Below are 25,613 nucleotides of genomic sequence, written 5' to 3'. Positions count from 1 at the left end.
CATGGGCCTACTTCCTTGAGAAGAATGGTGGCAGGGTGGGGGGTTGCCAGGTAGAGGGGAGACAGGAGAAAAGCTGGGGGTTTAATGGAGGCTGGTTTCCCCTCAGCCATGTGCCCTCCGAATGCCCACTATGAACGCTGTGCCTGCCCAGCATCCTGCCAGAGCCCCAAGCCCACCTGTGGTCTCCTTTGCAAGCCTGGCTGTGTCTGCAACTCAGGCTTTCTGTTCCACGACTCCCGCTGCATCAATGCCTCTTCCTGCAATTGCTTCTACAATGAAAATTACTACAAGGTGAGACCTAGGGCTGTCCATTTCCCCAGAGGGGGACTGTGAGCCGAACCCCTGGGGTTTGGCGCCACCTGCTCCCCAGATGGCATAAATTTGGACCCACGGGACATTCTCAAGGGGTCAGCTCTTGAGCAGTGATGACCTGGTGCTGGAGTCTTTCATTCATAGTTCCCTGGCCTGGGATTGAACCCTCAACCCTTGCAGTGGAGGCGCAGAGTCTTAACCACTGGACCGCCAGGGAAGTCTCACGGCGTGTGGTTTTTGATGGTCACTCTCTTCACACAATGAATATTTGCTAAGCAGTCACTTTGGCCCAGCCTGACTCTAGGTAGTGCGGAAGATCCTGCCGTCCTGAGGCCCTGTCCTCAGTGCTCCTGGAAGCTTTGAAATTTTTGTATTTCTCCATCCTATACAGGCAGCTGTGACTCACTAGACCCTAAACCAGCCAGGTATTGCAGGGCCCTTATCTCCATCCTGAGGAAAGTCAGGGGTCCCTGTGTATAGAGAGAGCCCTGCACACGGAGTACATTCAGGCATTTTCAGGGCAGAATGAAGCATTCCAGAACCTTCTTCCAAAGGAACTTTCAGGGAATTAGTGGTTAGAACTCGGCACTTTCACTGCCAGGGCCCTGGGTTCAATCCCTCATTGGGGAACTAAGATCTCGAAAGCTGAGAGATGTAGCCAAAACAAAACAAACAAACAAGGAATTTGCAGATTCTGATAGGCTCCGTCAAAGGGGAGGTGATGCTAGTCTTGTCTCTCCTTGTTGATTGCCCCCCGGGCGCCCCCAGAGTTTCTGGAGGCTGCCTGCCGGCTAGTGCTGTCCAGAAGGGACAGAGGCAAGCCTCATATGGCACTTATGTGTCCTGATAGCCACTTAAAAAAAAGTATGGGACTTCCCTGGTGATCCAGTGGTTAAGACTCACCTTCCAATGCAGGGGGATGCAGGTTCAATTCCTGGTTAGGAAGCTAAGATCCCACAAGCCTTGGGGCCAAAAAAAAACCCAAAGCAAAACATAAAAAAGGAATATTGTAACAAATTCAGTAAAGACTTTAAAAATGGTCCACATCAAAAAAAATCTTGAAAAAAAACAAAGGTACAAGGAAACAGGTTAAATTAACTCCAGTCATCTACCTATTTCAAAAGGTAATTAATAGTTATTATTGAGATTGTTTATGTACTTTTTTTTTTCCAGTGAAGTCTTCAAAATCCAATGTGTATTTCACACTTAGAGCCATGTCAGTCTGCACTGGCTACATTTGAAGAGCTCAGTGGCCAGATGTCGGCTATTGGCCATTATATTAATTAAATAGAGCCGCGGAGAGTCAGGCTGATCTGAGCTGCAACCTGGCTCCGGCACTTGTTTGCTGAGTGACCCTGGGCAAGGTTCTCTCTTGACCTCTTCAAATCTGTTTCCATATCTATAAAACGTGCACAATAAGATTTTTTACCTCATATGGTTGCTGTGAAGATGAAATTCGGTCCCGACACAGACCAGTTACTTAAATGTTAACTATTATTGTTAGCAATTTATGATGAATATAGTCAACCTATTAAATAAAAGTGCAGTCAGCTATTCATTATTGACTAGTACATCTTCTCAGCTCTGGTGGTCTTCCCCTGGAGCATCAGAGTTCCTGCTTGTCTCCTTGAGGGTGACTTCCTCCTCCAGCCCTCCTAACCTGTCTCCCGGGTGTCCCTGTGTCAGTGTTGGGATTAGCTTCAGCAGTAGCTGGGATAGAACCATCTGCTGATGTCAGAACCATCAGCGCCAGGCATCTCTTCCCTCTGCCCTGGGAAACACATATGGATTTATGTTCACTTATAAATTTAATAAAAGTAATTGGGTACCTTCAACCCTCTTGGCGTTGGGGTCACCATGAATAGGGCAGGTTCACATTCTGGGGGAGACATAAGGAAGTATTCATTAAATAAGAACTCTTTGCCAGGCACTGTGCTATGTGTTGGGGCTGTTGAGATAGCGAATAAAGATAGACACACTCCCTTGTGGGGGAGCTTATCAAATAATCACAAAAATTAATATAAATTTTGGTTGTGTTAAGTCCTAGGAAGGAGAAGTACCCACAGCTAGTCAGGGTGGTCTGGAAGGTCTTCCTGAGAAGATAGCAACCCTTGAGCTGAACTCTGCTGGTTGTATGGGAATGGTTTAGATGGGGGGAAGGAGGACAGGCTCCGACACAGCATGTGCAAAGGGCCTGGGATGAGCAGAAATCTCTGCTAGGCGATGGGGAGAGGAGTCTGAACAAGGTGAGGTCTGCAGAAGGAGGGGATGAGACCATGGGATGAAACAGTCTGCTCGGGAGTGGTACCCTTGTGACCCCAGCCTCCTCGCTCTCAGTCAGGGACAGAGTGGTTCAGCCCCAACTGCACAGAACGATGCCGCTGCCAGCCTGGCAGTCAGATAGAGTGCCAGCCCTACAAGTGTGGGACAAACACAGTGTGCCAACTGAAGCATGGCCAGTACAGATGCCACCCCTATGGTGAGACCCCTCATGCTCTCCCCGCCTGTCCCCATGGGTGAGACACTGGGTTCCCCATCCCTTCCTTGACCAGGGGAGCTGGGACCACTAGGTGGGTGAGGTGGCCATGGTGCCTGGCCTGGTAACCCAGCTTCACATGTCCCCCGTATCCCCTCGGCAGGCACTGCCACCTGCTTCGTCTATGGAGACCCTCATTACTTAACCTTCGACGGGAGGTACTTTAACTTCATGGGCAAATGCACCTACCTCTTGGCGCAACCCTGTGGCAACTCGACAGGTAGGACCCTGGAGCTGCCTCCCCTCCCTGTCCCCACGGCCTGGCCCTGGAGTCTGAGGTCGGGAAAGCTGGGCCTGGGCGCGCATGGGCTGGTGGGGAAGGGCCAGAGCTGATGGCGGGGCAAGATGGGAGAGGACCGACTGTAGAGTGAGGGATGGCATGTCCATCTGCAAAGAGGACTTTCTCAGGACCAGACCATGGGGACCAGGCAGGTGAAGACTCCTCTCGGCATCAGTTGCTTCCTGGGCCTGCTTGGCCTGAGGGCATACCTGGCAGCAGACACCCCCTTCGGCTGGGGTGGGGAAGGCTTCTCGGGGCACGCAGCCCCAGGCTGTCCTGGACGACGCCCCCACTCCTGCTGGGGTCCTGCCTCCCCTCTGGCTTTATCCCCACAGGGTCAGGTGGGGCCCCCCGCCCTGTGGGCACTCAGAAATACTTCTGGAATGAGCGAGCCCCCTGACGTTCTCCCCTGACCCCTATTCTCCTGGCCCAGAGCCGTTTTTCAGGGTAACGGTGAAGAACGAGCAGCGAGGCCTGGAGGGCGTGTCCTGCCTGAGCAAGGTCTCTGTGACTCTGTCTGAGACCACCATCACCCTGCTCAAGGGCAGACACACGCTGGTAAGGCCATCCTCCACGCAGCCCCCTGGGGCTGCCGCGGGGGGGCTCCTCATCCGCCCAGCTCCCCCAGAGCGTTCCATGTGGAGCGGAAGAGGTCATGAGCATGCCGTGGGGTTGTGGGAGTCAGCTGTGGGGTCCTCCTTGACCCCCGGATCTGTCTCTCCTCTCTCTCCTCCCTTGGCCACCCCCACCTTCCAGGTTGGGGGTCAGCGAGTCACCCTCCCGGCCATACCTTCTGGAGGCGTCTTCTTGACTCCAAGCGGGCGGTTTGTGCAGCTGCAGACGGCGTTTGGTCTGCGGGTGAGATGGGATGGTGACCAGCAGCTGTATGTGCGTGTGCCCAGGTGAGGGGGCGACCCAGTGAGGCGGCTGCCACTCCTCCCACTCGGCCCCTCCCTCCCTCTCGGGGACTCTCCCATCCCCCTTCCCCTGCCATCCCGGGCATTCATTCTCAGTCATGAGTAGGAAACACCTAGCTCCACCGGCAGGCCTCCCTTTGGTTGTGGAGGGGGAGGAAATGCTTTCAGGGCCGTGGGATAATAGCAGGATATATACACAAGGCTTCGGGAATGTTCTAGAAGGAGTTGCTGATGAGCTGTGGGAGCCTTCAAAACAGTGGCCTCTTGACTGCAGTCTTCAAGGATGAGTAGATCCCCAGATGGCCAAACAAGGGAAAGAAAGACTTGACAGAAATAGTGGAGGCTTCCCTGGTGGTCCAGGGAAGACTTTGCGCTTCCAATGCATGGGGCACAGGTTCAATCCCTGGTTGGGGGACTAAGATCCTGCATGCTGCATGGTACAGGCAAAAAATTTGAAAAAAAAATTTTTAAGTAAAAAAAAGAAATAGTGAACAGTAATTCCAAGGGGAAAAGTGGAATGTCTTAGGATCAGCAAGAAGTTTGCCATGACTGGAAGATGGGGTGTGAGCAGAAGAAAGGGAGGAGTGGAGACGTGAAGATAGCTTAAGGGCGAGAGCTGGAGGTCATGGTGCGCCTGGTGCCTGGCGTGGAGCCCCGGTTCCCTGTCTGCACCTCTTGGTGCACAGCCCGCCTCTGCCCATGGCCTCCCCCGACCCCCGCCCCTCTGTGGTCCCTCAGATGATGGAGACCCTTACTCTCCACGAACACCCTTCCTTGTCCGCCCCTCGCAGCACCTACTCCAGCAAACTCTGCGGTTTCTGTGGCAACTACGACGGCGACAGTAGCAACGACAACCAGAAGCCGGATGGCAGACCAGCACGAGATGAGAAGGAGCTGGGTCACAGCTGGCAGATCTCGGACGATGAGGACCAGGCGTGAGGACCTGCCTGCCCCCCACTCCGCCCTCCTGCTCCTTTGCCCCTTTGAGGAGCCAAGAACCCTGACTGGCATCACTCCTGTTCTGCGCTCTCTGTATGCCCCCACGTCTGTCTTTCTCCTGGATCTGGTTGCCTGCGAAGTTCACTGCCACCACGTTTACCCCACCCTCACCATCTGTGGTGCCCAGGCGATTCTGAGCAGCCCCGCCTCCTGCTGGCGGGCCCCGTTTTCCCACCTCTTGGCGTTCAGATATTGTCCACTAGGGGGCGTCGAGAGCGGGGAGACCGCCCGGGCCGGGAGGGGATGGAGGCGAGCCTCGGTCCTTAGGGCTTGTGGGGGTGAGTCTCTTCCAGGTGCCAGGAGAACCAGGTATCTCTCCCATCTTGTGATACTGACTTGAAGAACACATTGTCGAGTCCAGAGCACTGCGGACGGCTCGTGGTTGCTTACGGAGCCTTTCAGTACGTAGTGGAGAGGAGCAGGAGGGGCCATGCCCGGGCCCATCAAAATGGGAGGAACGAGGTTCTGTCCTCTCATCCCTTCTGACCTGGCCTCTCTCCATAGGGCCTGCCTGCCTCACCTCAAGGTCTCTTCCTTCTTCGACAACTGCATGCTTGACATGTGCAACTTCCAGGGGCTGCAGCAGATACTGTGTGGCCACATGTCGGCCTTGACTGAGACCTGCCAGGAAGCCGGCTACGCGGTGAAGCCCTGGAGGGGACCCCAGTTCTGCCGTGAGTCGTGCGAAGATGCCGGACCCCTTTCTTCATGCTCACACGTCAGAGGGCTGGTGGCTTCTGAGAATGGTGGCACAGGCCGGGGGGTGAGGGGGCGGCGCCTGGTGGAACCCCTTCACCCCTACACAAGGACCAGGAAATCCGCAGGGTCGGAAACCTCCCCTGAGAAAATCACAGGGTCACCTGCACACTCAGGAAGGCTTCCCAGGGTTTCCTCCCAGCTGTGGATTTTCCAGGCAGTATTTTCACTCTAGGGCTTCCCTGGTGGCTCAGACGGTAAAGATTCTGCCTGCAATGCAGGAGACCTGGGTTTGATCCCTGGGTCTGGAAGATCCCCTGGAGAAGGGAATGGCAACCCACTCCAGTGTTCTTGCCTGGAGATTCCCATGGACGGACGAGCCTGGTGGGCTACTGTCCATAGGGTCACAAAGAGTCTGACACGACTTAGCGACTCAACAACAGCATTTCCACCCTGGGTTCAGCTTGGTTTTGTTACGTCTGATCTGGGCCCTGAGTACACTCTGACCTTTTTTATTTCTGTTAAAGTCTTAATTAAAGTTCTTTGGGAAAAGATTTTTTAAAAAGAAAAAGAGAAAAAGAAAGCCTTCCCAATGACCTGAGGGTATGGGTGTGAGAGCAATGCACATGTGTGTGAATGCACACCAGGTGGAGCAATATACACGTAAAATGCAGACTGCTGGGTGGGAGGGCGCCCCACAGCTCCCAGTCCTGGCCCAGCTCTCTGGGGTCCTGCTTGAGCGCCTCGGTAGGGCCACATGGGTTCTGATTGCTCCCCTGGGGCCTGCCTACACAGCAGAGCTGCTGAGGCTCCTGGTGGGTCTGCTCCCGGGGTCCTGCCTCTTGGCACCTCCCTGCAAGGTCCCCTCCAGGCCCAGGGGGTGGAGGCTGAGCTCCTTGGTGGTTTCTCCCAGTTCCTCTCTTCTGGAGATCGGGCTGAAGCCTCTGGCCATGGGCCTTCCGAGCTCCAGGTTGGGAACTACCTCTTTCCTTTTCTCCCAACCCTGCCTCACCTGTGCCCCCCCTCCACCAGCGCTGGCCTGCCCACCCAACAGCAGATACACCCTGTGTGCCAAGCTGTGCCCTGACACCTGCCATTCCACGTTCTCGGGCATGGCCTGCCAGAACCGCTGCGTGGAGGGCTGCGAGTGCAACCAGGGCTTCGTCCTCAGCGGGCTCCAGTGCGTCCCCCAGTCCGAGTGTGGCTGCCTTGACCTCACGGCCGGCTACTTCAAGGTGGGCCGCCGGGGCTGGGCCGCTCTCAGTGCTGCAGCCAGCAGGCACTTGTGCGGGTTCTGAAGTCCCTGACCGGCTGGTGGGCAGGAGACTGGGGGTGGGGGGAGGGGGAGGAGGAGCGCTTAGGTCTAATTCCCCTTTTTCTTTCTTCAATTCCAATACTTTTCACCAGAGTCAGCCCAGGCCCCAGCAGAACCTGGGACCCCCGGTTCTCTCCCTTCCTGTCTCCCCTGCCCATCACTTCCCTGAGTCACTTCTCTTGTTTCTCATCCTCTGAAAGCCCAGGCATGTCTGCATCTCACCCGCATTCTCTCGCCTATGGAGGGTCCATTTCTCAGTTGCTACCTGGACCTCACCTGAACCATCTTCTCAGAGGCAGTGCTTGGAGCTGGCCCTGATCTGTGAAACCTCTCTTCCTTCTTTGCAAGGCCTGAGGATGAGATCCATCCAAGCCTTCCCCAACCTGATGTCCACGGGGCTCTCCCCTACTCAGAGCTGTGTTCCAGGCTGGCCCCCAGAACACTCCTTATCCCCATTTTACTCTTTCAATTTCACCTTCTTTGCAGCCCCTTTCCCCCTGCTCGGCCTCCCAGGCACCACCTGAGTTAGCCACCTTCTCCTCCTTTGAGGTCCTGTTGAAATGCTGCCTCCTCCTTGAAGCCCTCCTGATGGGACCCTGAGAAGCACCCCTAAACTCTTGCAGCAAGTGCCAACGGCAGGAAACACCCTGGGTGCCCTGATGGTCACCTCTGGGTACATAACGGGCTGGGGCACGGGATCTGTTTGTTTACATGTTGACTGTCCCCTCTGGACTGTGAGTTCTGTTAGGGCAGGGGCATCGTCCATCTGGTTCATTACTGAATTCCTGACGCCTGGCACAAGGCAGATGATAACTATCTGTTGAAACAGTGGACAGACAAATAATGGAGTGACTGAATGAATGAGCGAATGGAGCTGAGCCTGGAGCTTTGGGATGACACGAACACCTTCCCAATGAGCAGGCAGTGGTCTGAATAGCAGTGCTAAGATGACTTTCTCTTTTAAAAAGCGCGTGTTTGTCTATTCATGGCGGCACACCGACTCTAGCTGCGGTGCCCATGCTGCGGTGTGTACAGGCTTTGTAGTCGCTACACGCAGGCTTAGTTGCTTTGCCACATGTGGGATCTCTGTTCCCCAAACTGGGATTCAACCTGCGTCTCTCTCCTGCATTGCAAGGCAGATTCTTAACCACTGGACTATCAGGGAAGTCCTGACCAGGGGACAACGTCTTTTCCTTTCAGGTAGGGGAGCGGTGGTTCAAGCCAGGCTGCAGACAGCTCTGCATCTGTGAGGGCACAAACAGAACTCGCTGTGTGCCGTGGCAGTGCCAGGCCCAGGAGATGTGCGGTCAGCAGGATGGCACCTATGGCTGCCACCCTCAAGGTGAGCCTGGGGGCTGACCAAGTGACCTGGAGCGGAGGCATGGTCCTGTCCTAAAGCAGACAGCTGGGGTATAACCAGGGGCTGGGGGGTGATTGCCCGGAGTCAAAACAACGCCTTTAAGAGCCCAGACAGTGAGGCTGGAGCAGTCCCTGACCTTGCCCTCTCCACGCCTCACCGACCACCCCGATGAGCCATGGGTACCATCACCACGTGGACTGGCCAAGATGGCAGATCAAGGTGAGTGCATCCCTGAATGCCATCTCCTGGTGCCCAGGGTCAGCCACCTGCACTGTCTGGGGGGATCCCCACTACCTGACATTCGATGGAGCCCTGCACCATTTCATGGGCACCTGCACCTACATCCTGACCCGGCCTTGCTTGTTGAAGTCCCTGGAGAATTACTTCTTTGTGAGCGCCACCAACGAGTTCCGAGGAGGAAACTTGGAGGCCTCCTACGTCAAAGCCGTCCAGGTGCAGGCCTTCGGCATCAGAGTCTGGATGCTCAAAGGCCGCAAGGTCATGGTGCGTGCCTGCGCCTGCCTCCCTGGCCCCACCCCCAGCCCACGCGGCATCTCTTCCCTTCCCCCTTGCCTGCAGTTATACCTGTCCGGCAGACACCGAAACCTCAGTTTCTGAGACACACCTGCCATCCCCCCACCCGCCCCCACCCCCCGCCTGCTCCCTGGTCTCTGCCCCGTTGTTATCCTGTCCCCGGAGCCTTTCCCTACCTCGTCCTCCCTACCTCTGTAGCTGGACGGTCGCCAGGTGGCTCTGCCCCTGTGGTTTGCGCGCGGCCGGATGACCGTGAGGTCCAGTGGCTCCTTTATTCTCCTCTACACGGACTTCGGGCTTCAAGTTCGCTATGACGGGTACCACCTGGTGGAAGTGACCGCTCCCTCCTCCTATGCCGGCCGGCTCTGTGGGATGTGTGGTGAGTTCCCTGGGCACATGCAGGCGAAGCGGGGACCACGGGCAACCCGAGCCTCTCAGGGATCTTGCTCATCCACACGTGAACAAGTGCTTGGCGATCTGTTACTCAGTTGAGGGCATTGTGTGTGAGGGTATGCGTGAAGGGAAGCCAAAGATGAAGGAAGAGAAAAGGCTTCTTTTGGAGAGAACGTGGCTTCTTGGTCCTGGGACCGAGCCTGCGGCCTCTCTGACTGCTCGGTCCCCCAGGGAACTACAACAACAACAGCCTGGACGACAATCTGCAGCCTGATAAGCGACCTGCTGTCAACTCCGTGCGCTTGGGGGCCTCCTGGAAGCTAAATGAGTTATCTGAATCTGGGTGAGCTGGGAATGGGGAGAGCGGGGAGCTGGACCGGGCGGGGGAGCTGCCTGCTTGGCAGGCAGCCTGGCGGTGTCCCCAGTCTCTCCTGGAGTTGATGGAAGGTTGTTCTGACCTCCCACACCCCTGCCTGCTGATTTCTCCCAGGCTTCCTGACCTGTCTCTGGGGAAGTCCACCCTGAGATCTAACCTTTCTCCTTCCTGCTGCATCTGCTGACCTTACCACTCAAGGCCCTCACTCTGTTCTCCTCTTCCACCCTGGTTCCCCTTCCCGCTCCCCTCTCCATGTCTGCTTTGGCTTTTGGGAAGTGTCCTCTGATCCTAAATTCCTGTCCCTTCCCCTCCTCCTCTGTTAGCTGCTTTGCTGCAGATGCCAGGCCCCCCAGGTGCCTGGAAAAGAATGCAACTGACCCCTGGAGTAAGAATTGTGATATCTTAGTGAATCCTCAGGGTAAGCCATATAGGGGCCCCTGTTTGCTTCCCCCTCCACCCCCTAGGACAGGAGACAGAGGAGGGGGGCTGATCATTGAGGGAGGGAGGTGAGACAGGAAGTTGAGACAGCAGAGGGGATGCGGAGGCAGTGGTCACCTGGGGGCACTGATGGATCTGTGGGGTTTTTTTGCATCTCAGGCAGTAGGTTCTTAATAATCACGGGTTTGGATGGAAGTGGATGTATGTAGACTTTGCCCCAGAGCAGCCTTGTGGTTCCGCTTCCTCCCGAGGCTCACTCTCACCTACCTCGTTTCATCCACCAGGACCCTTCTCCACATGCCACAGGGTGGTGTCCCCGCAGGCCAGCTTCGCCAGCTGTGTGTACGGCCAGTGTGGGACCAAGGGCGATGCCTTCACCCTGTGCCGCTCCCTGCAGGCCTACGCGTCCCTGTGCGCCCGTGCCGGCCAGGTCCTCACCTGGCGGAGCAGCACCTTCTGCCGTGAGTGACCTAGCGGAGTCCCCTGAGCCCTGCCCTCTCTCCGTCTCCCTCAGTTCTGCTCCTCTGTCTCCCCTTCGCAGCCCGGCCCCCAGCCCCTATGTGGGACGCCCTCTGTCCCCCACTCTCCAGTCACTTGGAGCCCAGCCCCCACCTTCCCCTCGACTCCCTCCGCTGGGAGCCCCCGTCTGACTTTCACCTCACCAATGGCACTAGTGGGAAAGAACCTGCCTGTCAATGCAGGAGACGTAAGAGATGCAGGTCGGGACCTAAGAGACCTGGGTCAGAAGACCCCCTGAAGAAGGGCATGGCAACCCACCCCAGTGTTCTTGCCTGGAGAATCCCCATGGACAGAGCTATAGTCCATAGTGTCACAAAGAGTCAGACCTGAAGCGACTTACCAGCACCAAAAAGTTCTGACCTCATTTGGCTACTGTCTCCTTCTCATCTTCCCCAGGTCACCCATGTGATGACCTTTCTTCTTCTTTCCCAGGAACTCTTTTTGTTTTCTTTTAATTGTAGCAAAATATACAGAACACAAAAATTACTATTGTAACAAATTTTTAAGTGTCCGGTTCAGCAACATGAAGCGCATTCACCTTGTCATGCATCCATTGTCACCATTGTTTCCAGAACTTTTTCTTCTTCCCGAACTGAAACTCTGTCCCCATTAAACACAGGTCCCCATCCCTCTCCCCCCAGCCCCTGGCAAGCATCATCTACTCTCTATCTCTATGCATTTGAGGACTCTAGAGACCTCATCTAAGTGAAATCACACAGTATTCATCTTTTTGTGGCTAGCTTATCTTCGTATGACTTCCCTGGTGGCTCTGACAGTAAAGCGTCTGCCTACAATGCGGGAAGACCTGGGTTCAATCCCTGCGGTGGGAAGATCTCTTAAAGAAGGAAATGGCAACCCACTCCGGTATTCTTGCCTGGAGAATCCCATGGACGGAGGAACCTGGTAGACTACAGTCCATGGGGTCGCAAAGAGTCAGACATGGCCGAGTGACTTCACCTTATCTTAGTATAATGTCCCCAAGGCTCACCCATGTTGCAGAGGGCACCAGAGTTTCCTTCTTTGTAAGGCTGAATCATATTCCATTGTATGGATGGACCCCTTTTTGTTAATCCGTTCATCTGACACTTCCAGGAGCACTCTTGAAACATTTTTTTGTCCTGTGTCGTTTGTAGGATCTTAGTTCCCCCGCCAGGGGTTGAACCTGTGCCCTCAGCCATGAAAGCGAGGAGTCTTAACCACTGAACTGCCAGGGAATTCTCTCTTAGGAATTCTTTTTTTTTTAATCCATTTTTAAAAATTTTAATTTATTTATTTAATTTGGCTGTGCTGGGTCTTCGTGGCTGCGCAGGTTCTTCTCTTGTTTCGGTGCTTGGGCTTCTCTTTGCGGTGGCTTCTCTCGTTGCAAAGCACGGGCTCTAGGGCACGTGGGCTTCAGTAGTTGTAGTGGGTGGGCTCAGTAGTTGCGGCTCCCAGGCTCTGGAGCACAGGCTCAGTAGTTGTGGCGCACCGGCTTAATTGCTCCGCGGCACGTGGGGTCTTCCCTCATCAGGGATAGAACCCGTGTCTCCTGCATGGGCAGGTGGATTCTTAACCACTGGACCACCAGGGAAGCCCTTAGGAGCTCTTCAGGCCCCAAGGTCAAGAGAGCTGGAAATGACTCTTCCTTCCTACACGCCAATCTCTTCTTAGCTCTGAAGTGCCCGTCAGGCAGCAGATACAGCCCCTGCGCCGACCCCTGCCCGGCCACCTGTCTCAGCCTGAGCACCCCGTCGTACTGCCCGTCTTCACTGCCCTGTGCCGAGGGCTGCGAGTGTCAGAGAGGCCACATCCTGAGTGGGACCACCTGTGTGCCCCTCAGCGAATGTGGCTGCACCAGCCCCAGGGGCGCCTACCACCCGGTGAGAAGCCAGACTGCAAGGGGGCCTCCATGAGTTGGGGGCCAGAGGGCTCAGAGCCTGCAAAGAGGTGGGGAGGGGCAGTGCTGGGGGCTGAGAAGCAAAATTCAGAAGCCTGGAGCTTGAGAAAGGCTGGTGATGGAGGTGGGAGGCCGAACGAAGCCGACCTCTTGGGGGCCCCGGGGTGCGGTGGGTGGGGGAGGCCTCCATCCCTCTCCAGCTTCCAAGTTTCTATCGGCTCCACTGATGTCCGCGCCCCACAGGTTGGGGAGAGATGGTACACGGACAGCACGTGTTCCCGGCTCTGCACCTGCTCCATCCACAACAACATCTCCTGCCTCCAAACCGCCTGCAAGCCTGGCCAGATGTGCTGGCCCCGCGATGGGCTGATGCGGTGCCGGGGGGCAGGTAGGAGGCCCACTGAGCGTGGAGGAGGACCTTCAGCCACCAAAACTGCCCCTCCGTCCAGGAGGGCTCCTCGGGGTTCACTCATGGCTCCCATGGCAATCGTGAACTGGGGATGTTATAAGTCTCTCCCAGGCTGAGAGGCACCTGCTCCACCTCCTCGGGTCTTGACTCTTTTCTTTGTCCCCTTCCCTTCTGAGGCTCCCTCTCCTCCACATCCTTTCCTTGAAGGTGGGGAGAAGGCCTGTTCTTGCTGGAGGCTGGACCACTCCTCAGCCACCTTTCTGTCCTCCAGGGATGGGAGTGTGCCAGATCCAGGACAGGTCCCAGTACATAAGCTTCGATGGCAGTTACCATGCCGTCCGGGGCGCCTGCACTTACGTCTTGGCGAAAACGTGCCACTCCACCATGGACCTGCCTTTCTTCAAGATCAGTGGCAAGAATGGGAAGCAGCAAGACCAAGCCCACACTTTCTACCTCCGCAAGGTCTACGTACACGTCTTTAATACTCTGGTCACCCTGAAGAAGGACCACGTGCTGGTGAGCGGGGCGGTGGTGGGGGAAGGACGTGGGCTCTGGGGACGGGACTCTGGTCCTTCCTGCTGCTCACGGGTCCTGCCTTCCTCTCTAGATCAATGGCACATGGGTCCCCCTGCCCGCGACCTCCCAGATCCGAGGGGTCAAAGTCATTTCCAGGGATGGCTACATGGTGCTCACCATCAGCATTGGGGTGGAAGTCAAGTTTGATGGCAGTGGTTTCCTTGAGATCGAAATCCCAAAAGCCTATTATGGAAAGGTGAGGAAAACATCTGGGTCACTTTGTAGGGGCGTCAGCCTGCAGGAAGCAGGGTGTCCGACTGAAGAGTCACTCTCCAGAATGGGAAAAAGCTGCAGGGAGGGGGGTGCCTTTCTCTTCGGAGTGGAAAGGGGGTGCCAACCACAAATGCCCTCTGCCATCCCCGGTGCAGAAGATCCCTCTTTCCTCTCTGCCCACCCAGACCTGCGGCATGTGCGGGAACTTCAACGGTGAGGAAGAGGATGAACTACTGATGCCTAATGACGAGCTAGCCCCAGATGACATCACGTATGTGGACAGCTGGCAAGATAAGGAGATTGACCCAAGGTAATTGTCCACAAAGACTCTCTCCCTTTGTTGGCATAGGAATGCGAGTTGGGATTCTAGACCGTATGGCCCACCCAGGATGGAAAGACTGGAGTGGTCCTCTATGTGTATCGCTTGACAGGGGGTGGCATCTGGGTCTTCCCGTCTTGGCTTCAAAACGTGGGAGGTGACGGGGGCCACGTGGAAAGCTGGTCAGAGCCCAGGCCAGCTTCCAGGTGAAGACAGGGGTGGTCTAGAGGGCGGTTTGGGAGCGCCAAGTCGTTTTCATAGATGAGGCCGTGGCTGTCCCTGTGATGACCCCCTTTCCCTTCCCAGTTGCCAAGATGATGACAAGGCCGAAGAAGAATCGGAGGAGCCAGAAATGACCTGCCAGCCAGCTGACCTGGAGAGAGCCAAGGAGCAATGCCAGGCAGTCTTTCAGACTCCAGGCTGGGCAAGGTGTGCCAGCCGGGTGATCCTCAGTCCCTTCTTGGTCAGATGCACCGACAGCCTCTGTGAGTTTGGAGGCCTGAGCAGCACCCTCTGCCAGTCTCTGCAAGCCTTCGCGACCGCCTGCCAAGCCCGGGGCATCAGGCCTCCCATCTGGAGAAACAGCAGCTTCTGCCGTGAGTGTCCCCTCTGGCCACCCCTAGACTGCTCCCAAACCTTCTTTTCATCTGTGTGTGTCTCTCTCTTTTTAAAAATATGAGTTTGGTACTTCTTTAAAAAAAAATTATTTTTATTTTTATTTATCTGGTTTGCACCAGGTCTTAGTTTCAGCCTGCTGGATCTTTAGCTGCAGCACGTGGGATCTGGGCTTCCCTGGTGGCTCAGACAGTAAGGAATCCGCCTGCAGTGCAGGAGACCTGGGTTCGATTCCTGGCTTGGGAAGATCCCCTGGAGGAGGGCATGACAACACACTCCAGTATTCTTGCCTGGAGAATCCCCATGGACAAAGGAGCCTGGTGGGCTACAGCCCATGGGGTCTCAAAGAGTTGGACATGACTGAGCGACTAAGCACACACACACATGTGGGATCTAGCTCCCTAATCAGGGATCAGGCCCCAGCTCCCCTGCACTGGTAGAATGGAGTCTTAGCCACTGGACCAGCAGGGAAGGCCCCCATCTGTGGAGCCCTGAAAGCTCCTCCATTCTTCTTTTTGGTGTTTCCTGACCTATTTCTGGAGAAGGCAATGGCACCCTACTCCAGTACTCTTGCCTGGAAAATCCCATGGATGGAGGAGCCTGGTGGGCTGCCGTCTGTGGGGTCGCACAGAGTCGGACACGACTGAAGCGACTTAGCAGCAGCAGCAGCAGACCTATTTCTGGTCTCATTTTCTCTAATGTGGACCATTTACAGTAAGCTCTTAGCCGGTGCCCCCTATCGCAGGATGGCACAGGCTGCTTCTTAGCACTGTCATTCCAAAGGATATGTGATCATGTTACACTCGCAAGCCATTGCGCCTGCAAGTCCACGCTCCTCTCCTCGATGTTTGAGATCCTGTGAGCTGTCCACCCCCAACTCCCCCTGTTCCTTGTGACCGGCATCACCTGTGACAAACCATCCTGTTCCCCACGTGGGCCTCGCTTTCCCACACCCCTTCCTGCCTTCATACACACCCTTCCTTGCACCCCAAAAGTTCTGTCTTCTCCTCTCCTGGCAGATTCCAAGGCATTCTTCTCTAACTCTTTCCTTAAAAAAATTTTTTTTAAATTCTTATTCACGTACTATATTCTTCTACCCTTTAAAGGTATACAATTTGGGGATTTCCCTAGTGGTTCAGGGGTTAAGATTCCGCTGCAGGGAATGTGGGTTCGATCTCTGGTCAGGGAACTAAGAGCCTACATGCTGCATGATTCGGAAAAAAAAAAGTATACAACTCATGGATTTTCAGTATCTTCACAAGGTTATACAACCAGCCCTGCTATTTAATTTCAGGACTTTAAAAATTTTTAAACAGTAATGTGTTTTTCGTATGTGCTGCATTCCTATGGTTCAAAATTTTTAAAAGTATTAGAAGATTCCCAGTGAAAAGTCTCTTTTCATCCTGACTCTGGGGCCCAGGCCCAGCCTGCTCTTATCCACATCTGAGTATTTTTCCAAAAGTCTTTTCTATCTGCACATACAAACAAATGCAAATTTATTTCCCATATTTTCTTACCAACAACAGACAGGACACAGTCGTTTGTACCTCATTATTTTTCACTTGGCTGCCCTTCCTGGTCAGATATGTAAAAAGCATCCTTCCTCTCTTTTGCAGACACGTCATAATTCATTTGTCATGGTTTATTTAACTAGTGTCTATTGATGGACTTCCTAGTTGTTTCCAGTCTTTGGCTATTGTAAGCAGTGCTGCGATGTATAACCTTACGCAGATGCAGGTTTCTATGTGTGTGTCTCTTATCTGTAGGATAAATTCCTAGCAGTGGAATTGTTGGATCGAGGATTGTGTGGATTTATGCTTTTGAGAGATTTTGCCAAATGGCCTTCCATAGAGGTTGAGGCATTTACATTCCCACCAGCAACACACGAGACTGCCCATTTCCCCGCAGCCTCGCCAACACAGAGGATTATCATGCTTTTGGATTTTTGCCAATCTGATAAGTGAAAGATAAAAAGAGTCTTAATTTGTATTTTTCCTATTATGAGTGAGGTTGTGCATTCTTTCATACATTTAGGAGCCGTTTGGATTTCCCTTCCTGTGATTTCTTCCTACCTATTCACCATTTTTCCACTGGTTTGTTGCCCTTTATTGAAATATTTTATAGATGTCCTTTGTCTGCTACAGAGAGTAGCCAGCCCTTCATTAGTGCTATGAGTCAAAAATTTTTTTCCATGTCTTTTTTTTTTTTCATCTTTGGCTTTTTATTTTTTTACCATGCAGAAATATATATATGTATGTATGTATTTACGAGGTCAGATATAACAGTCTTTGTTTTATGGCTTCTGCATTTTGAGCCCCAGTTACAAACGCCTTCCCTACTGAAGTTAAAAAAATTTGCCTACATTTTGCTCTAGCATTTGTATGGTTTCTTTTTTTGTATAATTAAATATTTTGATCCGTGGGGATGTATCCTGGTGTGTAGGGTGAGAACTCAATCAACTTCATGTTTATTTTTTTCCAGTATTATTAAATGACCAGTCTCTTTTTCCACTGACTCAGATGTCACATTTTATATTAAATTCCCATGTGTATTTGAGTTCCTCTTTGGGCTTTTTCTCCTCTTCCACTGCTCCATATAGCTTCATTTACTAGCAACACAATGTTGCGATCATATAGAGTTTAAGTAGTGTTTAGATTTCTGGTAGGGACATTTAGTTTTTTTTGTTTGTTTGTTTTGGTTTAGAGTTTTCCCAGCTTTTTTGGTTTGTTTATATCCTCATCTCCACTTTAGTGTCATCTTTCCCTATTTAAATAAAAAACACAAAATCCTGTTGGTATATTTTATTGCTATCATATTAAATGTACAAATTATCTTAGGGAGGGAATTCCTGGGCAGTCCAATGGTTAGGACTACAGGGTGCGCAGGTTCGATCCCCAGTTGGGGAACTAAGACCCTGAATGTGGCCCCACGCGACCTAATAATGGTAATAAAATTAATTTAGGGAGAACTGACATCTCCATGTTGTGGACTCTTGCTGTCTGTGAACGTTTCCATTTGTTTGCAACAACTTCTGCTCAAAGGGCTTTATTTAGCTCCCCCAGCAGAGTGAGTCCCTCCCTGCCCTGGGCTCCTGTCATGCCGGTACACAGGCCAGTCACATGCTTGCTGACCAGATGCACCAAGGTCGCGCTGCACGTGCTGCCTGACCACAGGCTTGCACGCCAAGATGGGAGGACCATTCTTGCTCTATTCTGTCCTCAGGCCCACCATGGAGCCCACGCTCAGTCCGCGTTTCTCCCCCACCCTTCCAGCTCTGGACTGCCCCCCCAACTACGTCTACACCGACTGCTTTCCCCACTGCCCCCCCACCTGCGACAACCCGGAAGGCCGGTGCAAAGGCTCCAGCGGTCCCTCCATCTGCCAGGAGGGCTGCGTCTGTGAGCCCGGCTACGTGCTCAAGGAGCGGCGGTGTGTGCCCAGGAGTCAGTGTGGCTGCCGGGATGCCCGGGGCAGATTCCTCCCTGTGAGTGGGGAATGGGAAGTAGGGGTGGGGGGGCCACCCACACACCTTCAGGATGCCGCCTTCCCCGGGCCTGTGCTGCTGCGGCTGGCGCTGGGTGTGAAGGCTGGTGGCTGGGCTGGGTGGCCTCTTGCCAGGACTGGGGTAGAAGGTGTATGGTTTGGATGTGAGGACTGAGGCATGGTAGAGTGGCCTTGGTTTGAAGATCTTGGTGGTGCCCCTCATGAGTCACAGGGCTTCTGTGACCTCAGTTTCCTCATCTGGAAGATGGGTTCAGCTGTACCTCCTGAGACACTTAGCACAGTGCCTCTAGGGAGCGGTACAGGGACATAGGGTGCGATGGCACTGGAACTGCCTCTGGCCTGTGCCAAGTGAGCAGTCAGACTGTGGGCTTAGACTGAAGTCGTCGAGGAAAGAGAGCTGGCCCTTCCCTCCTCACTCCTCCTCTTTCCGCGCTGTCTGCAGGAGGGTAACGCCTGGTTCTCCAGCAGCTGCTCCCAGAGGTGTACCTGCGGGGCGGGAGCCATTCAGTGCCGGCCCTTTGCCTGCCCTGCAGGCTCCCGGTGCGAGATCAACGAAGACGACAAAGAAATCTGCAAACCCTACAGTAAGGGGGCCCTCGGGAGGTGCAATCGGGGGACACCCAGGCTGGGGGCTCTGGGGAGAGGAAGCTGCTGACATAGACAGAGGTGGGCTCTCACCTCTTACCAGCTCCCTGATCGCCTGCAGATTCTCTCTGGGATCTACCTTCAGGGCAAAAAGAGCGAACCAGGCAAGGGAGATCCTCTCAAGCTGGGAGAGGGAGAGGGTGGAAATATCAAGTTCAGGGAATAGGAGGCACCGGGGGCAAGCGGGTGAGGGGCCCTGGGGCCGTTCCACTGGGCAGGGCCATTCCTCCTCAGTGCTGGCTCTTCTTGGCAGGGTCAGAGCGATGCACGGTTTATGGGGACCCCACTTACCGCACGTTTGATGGCCTCGGCTACCGTTTCCAGGGCCGCATGACCTACTATCTGGTCAAGACAGTGGATGTGCTCCCCACTGGCGTGGAGCCTTTCATCGTGGAGGGACGCAACAAGATGTATGCGTCTCACAACCCCGTTTTCCTGCATGAAATCATCGTGATGGTCTACGGCTACACGGTCCAGCTCCAGCACGAACTGGAGCTTGTTGTAAGAGCCGGGCCAGGCAGGGTGGGTCGGGGGAGGCAGGTCGGTCCAGGAGAGGCCACCATGAGCAGGTGGAGCCAGGGCTGCCCGTTCCCTGGGAGGTTCCTGGCAGAGGCTGCCTAGCTGTAGAAATCAGAATCAGTGCTGCACTTACCTCCTTGGGAGCCCAAGGTGGGCAGGAGGATTTCAGGTAAGGTGGGGGAGAGGTGGGGCAGTGGGGAGAAGGGAAGATCCAACAGGCAGTCTGAAGAAGCACCAGGGATGCCCACCTGCCAGTTGTTTTCTTTTTTTTGCAAAGAAAGGGGCTGCAATAGGAGCAGACCTCAGAGATGCTTTTGGCATTCGGGATAGTAAAGCTTCCTGGAGTATCCTGTTGCAGAGAATGATGGAACCACAAGGTCCGGAGATGTGCAGAGAAGCGGAGGCCAAAGCAGCAGAGAGTCACCTTTTTAAATATAATTTTATTTATTCATTTAGTTTTGGCCACACTGGGCCCTCGTTGCTGCACACGGGCTTCGTCTAGTTGTGGTGAGCGTGGCTACTCTTTGTTGCGGTGCTCAGGCGTCTCATTGCAGTGGCTTCTCTTGTTGAAGAGCACAGGCTCCAGGTGCTCGGGCTTCAGGAGCTGCCACTCATGAACGCGGTAGTTGCGGCTCCCGGGCTCTAGAGCTCAGGCTCAGTAGTTGCAGCGCACGGGCTCAGTTGCTCCACGGTATGTGAGATCTTCCCAGACCAGGAATTGAACCCACGTGGCGCTTGTGGTAAAGAACCTGCCTGCCAGTGCAGGTAGACATAAGAGACATGGGTTTGATCCCTGGGTCGGGAAGATCCCCTGGAGAAGGGCATGGCAATCCACTCCAGTATTCTTGGCCTGGAGAATCCCATGGACTGAGGAGCCTGGTGGGCTGCTGTCCATAGGGTCGCACAGAGTCGGACACGACTGAAGCGACTTAGCATGCACGCATTCCTGCATTGGCAGGTGGATTCTTTACCACTGAGCCACCAGGGAAGCCTGAGAGTCACCTTGATTCAGGCTTCCCTGTGGCTCCCATCTGCCTCCTCCAGGTCAATGGTCAGAAGGTGACTGCCCCCTATGAGCCCGTCGACCAGCTGCGGGTCTCCCTACGAAGCGATCGCCTGTTCGTGATCACGGACTTTGAGCTGGTGGTCAGCTTCAATGGAAAGAACAATGCAGGTGCCAGACTGTGGGAACCAGTGGGCCAAAGGGAGTGTTCCTGGGACGGGGGAGGGAAAACTGCCTCTTAGACAGGCTGGGCTCCGTGAGACGGCCCCCTGCCTGCGAGCAAGGCCTCAAGCTCCAGGAGATGACCCAGGAGGGGTGGAGAGGGACTAGGTGTGGTGCAGGGGGGTCTCACTCCTGGGCCCCCTCCTCCCGCAGTGATCTCCCTGCCCCTCACTTACCGGAAGCTTGTGCTCGGCCTGTGCGGCAACTGCGACCAGAACAAGAGAAATGACTTTATGTTGCCCAACGGGGCCGTCACCCAGAATCTCCTTGCTTTTGGCAACAGCTGGGAGGTAAAGATGACCGAGGGAAGCTTGCCCCGCGTCTCAAGGTGAGAGGGCTGGGGCTCAAAGCAGGGAGGCCCTGACCCGGGATGGGGGGCGGCTGGCCAGGGTGGGCGTGAGCACCAACCTAAAATCTGTTCACACAAGCTCACCTGCACTTGCTCAGCAGAGGAGGAGCCCTGAGACCGAGGGCTCAGATGGGCCTGATTCTTCTCATCCCATCACATCTTTCCTCTCCCGCCAACTGCGAGACACCCGTCCTGTGGATCTCAGCCTGTTCCCGGGCCCTCCCCTCCCTGGTTCCTTCAATCGCAGCCCTGTGGGCCTCACCTGGATCTTCACTGTCTCTGCCCAGGGCTGTACAGGAGGAGGAAGTGAAAGAGGAAGCGGCGCTAGGCTTTCTTGGTGTGTCGGGATGCCACCTGGAGGAGCTGCAGCTCATCAACCACACCCAGGCGTGTGGGGTGCTGGCGGACCCCGAGGGCCCCTTTGCTGTCTGTCACCAGACTGTGGCCCCCGAGCCCTTCCTGGAGTGAGTCGGGGACCCGAGACCCTTTATCCAGCTCCTGTGGCCTGTTCTCTGGCTCTCTGTTGGGCACAATTCTGTCCGTAGTACCTTGTCACACACATGCACACACATCCCCACGGCGCACCGGCCCACTCTCTGATGGGGCTTCCAGGGCCTCTTCTGCAGGGCTGGGTCTCCTGGCCTCCCTCCCCGTGTCTGACAGCCCCCCACCTGTCCCTGCTGTCCCCCAGGCACTGTGTGTCTGACCTGTGTGCCGCCCGCGACCCCAAGGAGCAGGAGGGGCTGCGTTGCCAGGTCCTCAGCGGGTATGCCAGCATCTGCCAGGAGGCGGGCACCACCCCGGCCAGCTGGCGGGACCACACCCACTGCGGTGAGGCCCTGACCTGCCCCAGCAGCTGGCCCCTGACCCCCTCGGCTCTTTCCACCCCCTGTTCTGCTCTGAGTCACCACAGCTGCCCCCACCTTGGCTTTCCCTCTTGGTTCCCCCAGCCCTAGACTCTCCCCCTTGTCAATGTCCTCCCGACCAAACCCCTTCCCTGCCCTAACCCCCATCACCCCTGCCCACTCCTTTCTGCCAAGGCCCACCTTTGATCCTCCTCATGAGTTAGTGCCACAGACAAAAAGACTCACGAAGCCGGTCCTCCCTGCCTCTAGCAAGCTCTGTGCTCTGTTGGGTGACCTTCTTCTCCATCCCTGGGGGGACCTACCCCTGCTCAGCCACCTCTGACTATGACTGTGTCCTCTCAGCCTTGTCATGTCCAGCCAATACTGTCTACCAGAGCTGTATGACACCCTGCCCGGCCTCCTGTGCCACGCTGGCAGCCCCCCGGGGCTGCAAGGGCCCCTGTGTGGAGGGCTGTGCCAGCCTCCCGGGCTACGTCTACAGCGGAGCCCAGAGCCTCCCCCTGGCCCACTGCGGCTGCACCGAGAACGGCATCTACTACCAGGTCAGGGCTGGAAGTGGGAGGCCCCGGGGGAGCGCAGGCGCGAAAGGACAGCCCAGCCCTGGAGGTCAAGCAGGCGCCCCTGCTTCCCGGGCCTTTTCCCTCTCCAGCAGGGGGACAGCTTCGTGAACGACGACTGCTCCCAGCGCTGCACCTGCGCGCGCACGGGGGTCCTGCTATGTGAGCCCCTCGGCTGCAGCCCTGGGGAGGTCTGCACCCTGGGGAACCTCACTCGTGGCTGCTTCCGAGGTGAGCCGGGACGGGCCCTCAGCTTCCAGCTGCCCTTATCCCCTGTGGGGGCGGGGGAAGGGGGAAGTCCCTGGACCTGGAACAAACCAGCCCTTTCAGTCCTGGGAAGAGCCCATCTCATCAAGATCAGGACGCTCCTGCCATTTCATTTCCCTCTCTCTCTCTCTCTGTCTCTCGGGAGGGACAAGGAAGAGGCCCTGTCTTCTGAGCCTCTGCTCTCTGCTCTGCATTCGTGTCTCAAGATCTCCTTTAGTCCTTAATCAGCACTTGGGGTGGTGAGCATAGCATTCCCACATTATAGGGTAAAGAAAATGGAGTTCAGAAGAGGGTAAGCAATTTCCCCAGATCTCGGGGGTATAGAACCAGGATTGGAAGCCTGGTCAGCGGACCCCAGTGAATGTCTCTGGGAGAAATTCTTCCCTGGTGTCCCAGCCCCCAGGCCCCTCTTCCTGGCTCTGAGTGTCCTCCCAGAACCCCCTCCCACTTGCTTCCATCGTTGCAGACAGCCCATGCCTACAGAACCCCTGTCAGAATGATGGGCGGTGCCGGGAGCAGGGAACCCACTTCACCTGTGAGTGCGAACCTGGTTACGGGGGAGACCGTTGCATGGAGCCGCGGGATGTACCTCCCCCTGAAAAGCCAGGCAAGAACTTCACCCCAGACCTGTATCCTCACAAGCTCCTCTCACCTTCTGCCCCAACAATGGCCACAGAATAAGTCCGTGTATATAATATTAACCTGCTGCTGCTGCTGCTAAGTCGCTTCAGTCGTGTCCGACTCTGTGCAACCCCATAGATGGAAGCCCACCAGGCTCCCCCGTCCCTGGGATTCTCCAGGCAGGAACACTGGAGTGGGTTGCCATTTCCTTCTCCAGTGCATGAAAGTGAAAAGTGAAAGTGAAGTCGCTCAGTCGTGTCCAACTCCTAGCGACCCCATGGACTGCAGCCTACCAGGCTCCTCTGTCCATGGGATTTTCCAGGCAAAAGTACTGGAGTGGGGTGCCATTGCCTTCTCCAATATTAACCTACAGTATCTATTATAGTTGTATGCGTGTGTATGTGTGTCTTAGTTGCTCAGTTGTGTCCAACTCTTTGTGACCCCATGGATTATAGCTCACCAGGCTCCTCTGTCCATGGGATTCTTCAGGCAAGAATACTGGAGTGGGTTGCCATTCCCTTCTCCAGGGAATCTTCCCAACTCAGGGATCGAACCTGGGTGTCCCTCATTACAGGCAGATTCTTTACCCTCTGAGCCACCAAGGAAGCCCATAGATGTATAGTAGATAGTATATTATCAATGTCTTATATTACTATATGAGATGTAATAATATAATATTTGGATATGATCCCTAAAGATTAGCAAGATCAGTATCTTCAAAGAATCTCAGAGTCCCTATGCCCTACCCAGCACTCTGGAATCTTCTCTCTGAGCCTGAGCTCCCCACTTCTATGATCTGTATGCCTCACCCTGTTGTTGTTCCCCTCTCTTGTGCCCGCTTAGCCTCCCTGGTACCTTTTATTAGTTTTCTCCATCCCAAACTATAATTCCCATGTGCCTCTGCACCAGCAATTCTCCGACTGTATCCTTGTGCCTAAGATCAGGGTGGGGCAAGGTTGTCTCTGGGACTCAGCCCCAGAGACATGGATTTGGTAGGTCTCCGTGGGGCCTCAAGATGCCTGCATTTTTTCACAAGTTCCCAGGTGACTGATGGAAGTGATACCAGGGCTACTCTTGGAGAAGCACTGACCCAGCTGATACCCTGGACTCTGGGGGACCAGCTGGGTGAACATCCTCCTGAAGGGTTTGTGGGAGTTGTGTGTCCGCCGGGAGCAGGAGGGTGGCACCAAGGTCTTGAAAGCCCTGGGAGCGGTGGCTTCCTGGAGGGAGAGCCAGGACCCAGAGATGTGCAGGGAATGCAGTCCATCCAGGGTGGCAGCTGAGGACCGGAAGGGAGTATACCCCTCACCTCTTATCCCACACCTCTATTTCTGTTCCCCGCACCCCAGAAGCATCCAACTTTGCCTCCATCCTGTTGCCATTGCTGGTGCCCATGGTGGTCATAGTGCCAGCGGCGGTGACCAGAGGATGCATTTCCAGGAGGAAAGGGAGGAGGTGAGTTTCTGGAAAGGGGCAGAGGAGGGCCGGCTAGGGGGAGCAAACACGGGGAGTGGGTGCTGACCGTCATCACCGGTGTGTTTCGCCCTCTAGGGAGAAAATGCGGAGCCAGACCAGAGGCAAGCTGCCACATGCGGGTGAGCCCCAGCCCCACGGCCCACAGCTTTGGCGCCCAGCCTGAGGCTGCCTCTTATCCATGTTTTCTCTTTTTCTTCAGATTTTAGTCCAGAGCAAGCCCTCAGAGTCGCTCAGTTCTGAGTTGTCCACAGAAAAAAGAGAGATAAAATTATTTATTTTTGAGATGTGAATTTCCACATGATTCTGGTGGAGGAAGGGTCTGTGAGGTGGACCGTGGTGGGGAGAGACAGAAGGGAAATGCGGGCCCGGGGACCTAAGGCTGGATGCTCCAGAAAGTGTCCACAGGGAGAGTAACTGAGGTCTGAGGAGGTAAGGGGCTGTCTGTCCCTTAGACAAAGTCCCGTGAAGGGCTTCAGGGATACAGGAGAAAAGAGGGCACCCCAGGAATCCTAGTTCTTGTAGGTCTTGGCCTCTGAGCTTCCCACTTGGGTAAGTGAAAGGTGATCCTGAGGTTTTATGTTTCTAATGATGAGATTAAAGCTCTGGGCAGAGGCTCAGGATGGGAAATGTGGCTTTTTCCAAAGGGTGAACTGGCCTGCGACCCAAAAGGCCTTGGGGTTGCTATGGTAACTGAGGGTGGGGGCTGAGGCCCGGCTTGGGAGGAGCTTGGAGCTCCATCCTGCTAGGAGTGACCGGCTCACCTCAGCCAAGGGCCAAAGTGCAGACATGCCTGCCCTTAGCCCCACGCCTTGTGCCTCCCACCAGGCAGGTCCTGGGGGAGGGGGCTGGGACGTCCTGCGCGGGCTCTAAGAAAAAAAGGAAGGCTGCCCACTGGGCTCAG

At 55.1% G+C, this 25,613-nt stretch overlaps 1 protein-coding gene across 1 annotated transcript in view; it reads left to right on the top strand.

Annotated features, from left to right (window-relative positions):
* The window catches only part of ZAN (zonadhesin), a 34,876-nt gene extending 9,915 nt beyond the window's left edge, over nt 1-24,961 (top strand). The window contains exons 13-46 of the mRNA XM_055561890.1: nt 107-291; nt 2,650-2,791; nt 2,952-3,068; nt 3,562-3,686; nt 3,885-4,030; nt 4,837-4,980; nt 5,338-5,445; nt 5,549-5,718; nt 6,773-6,975; nt 8,256-8,397; nt 8,672-8,919; nt 9,148-9,328; nt 9,574-9,685; nt 10,042-10,136; nt 10,441-10,617; nt 12,326-12,534; nt 12,795-12,939; nt 13,232-13,476; nt 13,568-13,732; nt 13,935-14,059; nt 14,375-14,664; nt 17,956-18,167; nt 18,630-18,771; nt 19,086-19,333; nt 20,396-20,525; nt 20,730-20,904; nt 21,213-21,389; nt 21,617-21,756; nt 22,134-22,333; nt 22,441-22,579; nt 23,082-23,222; nt 24,586-24,691; nt 24,779-24,831; nt 24,912-24,961. Coding sequence (XP_055417865.1) covers nt 107-291; nt 2,650-2,791; nt 2,952-3,068; nt 3,562-3,686; nt 3,885-4,030; nt 4,837-4,980; nt 5,338-5,445; nt 5,549-5,718; nt 6,773-6,975; nt 8,256-8,397; nt 8,672-8,919; nt 9,148-9,328; nt 9,574-9,685; nt 10,042-10,136; nt 10,441-10,617; nt 12,326-12,534; nt 12,795-12,939; nt 13,232-13,476; nt 13,568-13,732; nt 13,935-14,059; nt 14,375-14,664; nt 17,956-18,167; nt 18,630-18,771; nt 19,086-19,333; nt 20,396-20,525; nt 20,730-20,904; nt 21,213-21,389; nt 21,617-21,756; nt 22,134-22,333; nt 22,441-22,579; nt 23,082-23,222; nt 24,586-24,691; nt 24,779-24,831; nt 24,912-24,952 — 5,378 coding nt within the window. The 3' untranslated portion in view covers nt 24,953-24,961. The remainder of the gene's footprint in view (nt 1-106; nt 292-2,649; nt 2,792-2,951; nt 3,069-3,561; nt 3,687-3,884; nt 4,031-4,836; nt 4,981-5,337; nt 5,446-5,548; nt 5,719-6,772; nt 6,976-8,255; nt 8,398-8,671; nt 8,920-9,147; nt 9,329-9,573; nt 9,686-10,041; nt 10,137-10,440; nt 10,618-12,325; nt 12,535-12,794; nt 12,940-13,231; nt 13,477-13,567; nt 13,733-13,934; nt 14,060-14,374; nt 14,665-17,955; nt 18,168-18,629; nt 18,772-19,085; nt 19,334-20,395; nt 20,526-20,729; nt 20,905-21,212; nt 21,390-21,616; nt 21,757-22,133; nt 22,334-22,440; nt 22,580-23,081; nt 23,223-24,585; nt 24,692-24,778; nt 24,832-24,911) is intronic.
* The last annotated feature ends 652 nt before the right edge of the window (nt 24,962-25,613 follow it).

The sequence above is a fragment of the Bubalus kerabau genome, chromosome 23, assembly GCF_029407905.1.
Source record: "Bubalus kerabau isolate K-KA32 ecotype Philippines breed swamp buffalo chromosome 23, PCC_UOA_SB_1v2, whole genome shotgun sequence".
Classification (NCBI taxonomy): domain Eukaryota; kingdom Metazoa; phylum Chordata; class Mammalia; order Artiodactyla; family Bovidae; genus Bubalus; species Bubalus kerabau.
This window is presented reverse-complemented; position numbering and strand designations above follow the sequence as displayed.